The sequence below is a fragment of the Chanodichthys erythropterus genome, chromosome 16 (genome assembly GCF_024489055.1).
Source record: "Chanodichthys erythropterus isolate Z2021 chromosome 16, ASM2448905v1, whole genome shotgun sequence".
Classification (NCBI taxonomy): Eukaryota; Metazoa; Chordata; class Actinopteri; order Cypriniformes; family Xenocyprididae; genus Chanodichthys; species Chanodichthys erythropterus.
In genome coordinates, this window is record NC_090236.1 from 32,420,751 (window position 1) to 32,422,983 (window position 2,233).

Genomic DNA, 2,233 nt, shown 5'->3' on the forward strand with positions numbered 1-2,233 from the left:
GTCAGCTAAACTTCCTGTCCGCCATATTGTTTTTCTTTAAAAACCTACTTTTTCGAACTCCTCCTAGACCGTTGCTCCGATTTTCACCAAAATTGAACCGTGTCATCGTCAGACCATGCCGACAAAAAGTTATGGATTTCAAGTCGATATGTCAAACCGTTTTCGTATACCAGAGCAAAGAATTTGAGGCATGATGCAAAAACGACTCTTGAAGCTGTATCTCTTCAGTGCTTTGACATATTCAGACCAAACTTGGTATGTGTCTTCACAAGCATGACCTGAGGCAGCATACTCTGTTTCGGCGCAGCGCCACCTACTGGAGTGGAGATATTAAAAATGCCATTTTTGCTTATAACTTCTGATGGGTTTGACCAAAATTCATAAATTTGGTATGGGTCATCAGGACAATGCACTGAAGGAGCCTGAGAAGTTTCGGACCAGCGCCACCTTGTGGTCAAAAGATATAACAAAATTGACAAAAATGCTAATAACTTTTTTTCTAATTGCTCACTACTGCTGTTGGTCTGATGCTCCCAGCCATGTTGGCTTGCTTCTTGTGCCATTTTTGTGCTTGGCCCCGTAATTGCTGCTTGCAGCTATATTTAGTAATTTTTTTTGTCTTGTTTTTTTTTTTTTTTTTTCCTTGATTGTTTTTATTTCTCAGATGCATCCCAGACATCCAGTTTGTTGCTCATTTTGCCAGTAAAATCCCAGTTCCATCCCTAGCAATATGGGATCTCAAATTCAAACATTCGGATACAGTCTGTTTAATCTGCAATGAGAACAGTTAAAACCTTTTAATGCATGAATATCTTGACAACAAAAATATATGGATCATGATGGTGAATTAAGGAGGTCTTTGTCCCCAATTAGTGACTAATATGTGTACCTTCTCTTGTTCTCTGAGAGAGAAACAGGTCATCACTCCCCGACAATCAATGCAAGAAACTTGAGGCTGAGAAAAACAGAACAGTGTGAAACTGTAAGTTTTTTTAAAAAAGTGTATTCTACAATGACTCCTATAGGCATTTAGACAATCAAGATCCTTCTGTGAGAGTGAATAGATACTTACTGTAGATTTATTTTGGATTTTACATTCTTTCCGATGGACAAACGGTTCTGTCCTGACACATGTGGTGGGTTTTAATAACACATTAAGCATGCGCTTGTCATTATTCTGTCATATAGGGGAAAGATACAGGTAAAGCATAAAGATGACAATTATAAATGTAGGAAATGTTTAAATATTTTTATCAAGCACTTTAAGGCCGATGCATAAGCACAGAAAACAAACAATCAAAACAAACATTTGAATTAAATAACTTACTACTGCTATAATGGAGTCAAAATCAAGGTGTTTGGTTTTTCCATGTCTCTCATTGGCTTCTTTTATTGCCTTGTCAATAATGTTTGTATCTTGTTGGCTTAGTTGATCATATCCATTTCCATCTGTGGACTCCAGCAGTAACAGAGCACTAAGCAGTAACAGTGAACCTCTCATCTTGAACAGTAACTGAAGTCCTTCACTGTTTGCCTGATCTGGTCAGAAGCAGTAACTGGTGTCACGTCTACACTGAACACAACAGCTGTGATTGGTCTGCTTTGTAGGTGGAGACCCTCTCCAGGATGATGAAATAAGACAGAGCTTCTGCAGGTTTTATGAAGTTAAATTTAAGACCCTTTTAAGATCAAGTCATAGAAATTTTATGTCAATAAATGCATTTTCAACATACTTTGGTATGAATATTCTGATTGATCTGTTTCATGTAAAGACATGGCATTACTGAAACAAATAGTCTTAAAAGCCAAAGTCTCTCCAGTGTTGATCCTGCTATTCATTCATTCAGTGAACTTATAAATAATAACATAAGAAGAATTATTTTGACATGGGCAGTGAACTTGAATCGTTCTTGTTATTAATGTAAAATGATTATAAGTGGTTAAATTGTGTTATAAATGCTTACTTATATTTCTATCATGACAACTTTCAGAAGATTGTTTGAATGGTAATGGATATGACTGTTAATGTATTTGGTTTTGGCAGAATAGATCTGCTGCTGTTGATTATTGCTACTGCCAATACATACACTGAAATGCTGCTGTGAGCATGCAACACATGCTGCTGCTGCTGCACAAATAGCATATACCAATTACCCATAGCAGATCTGTACAGGTGGAGCTGGGGAAGGTGGAGGGTTTTAGACGAACTCTGAAAGCGCACTGCAACTGCTAT

At 37.3% G+C, this 2,233-nt stretch overlaps 1 protein-coding gene across 1 annotated transcript; it reads right to left on the reverse strand.

The window, feature by feature from the left end:
- Nucleotides 1-308: 308 nt before the first annotated feature.
- Nucleotides 309-1,529, reverse strand: LOC137003635 (cystatin-like protein). Its single transcript, XM_067363848.1, has 4 exons — nucleotides 1,328-1,529; nucleotides 1,073-1,177; nucleotides 890-955; nucleotides 309-772 (listed from the first exon to the last, which is right to left on the reverse strand). Exons 1-4 carry the CDS (start codon nucleotides 1,499-1,501, stop codon nucleotides 692-694), a joined length of 426 nt encoding a protein of 141 aa, XP_067219949.1. The 5' UTR covers nucleotides 1,502-1,529; the 3' UTR covers nucleotides 309-691.
- Nucleotides 1,530-2,233: the final 704 nt, after the last annotated feature.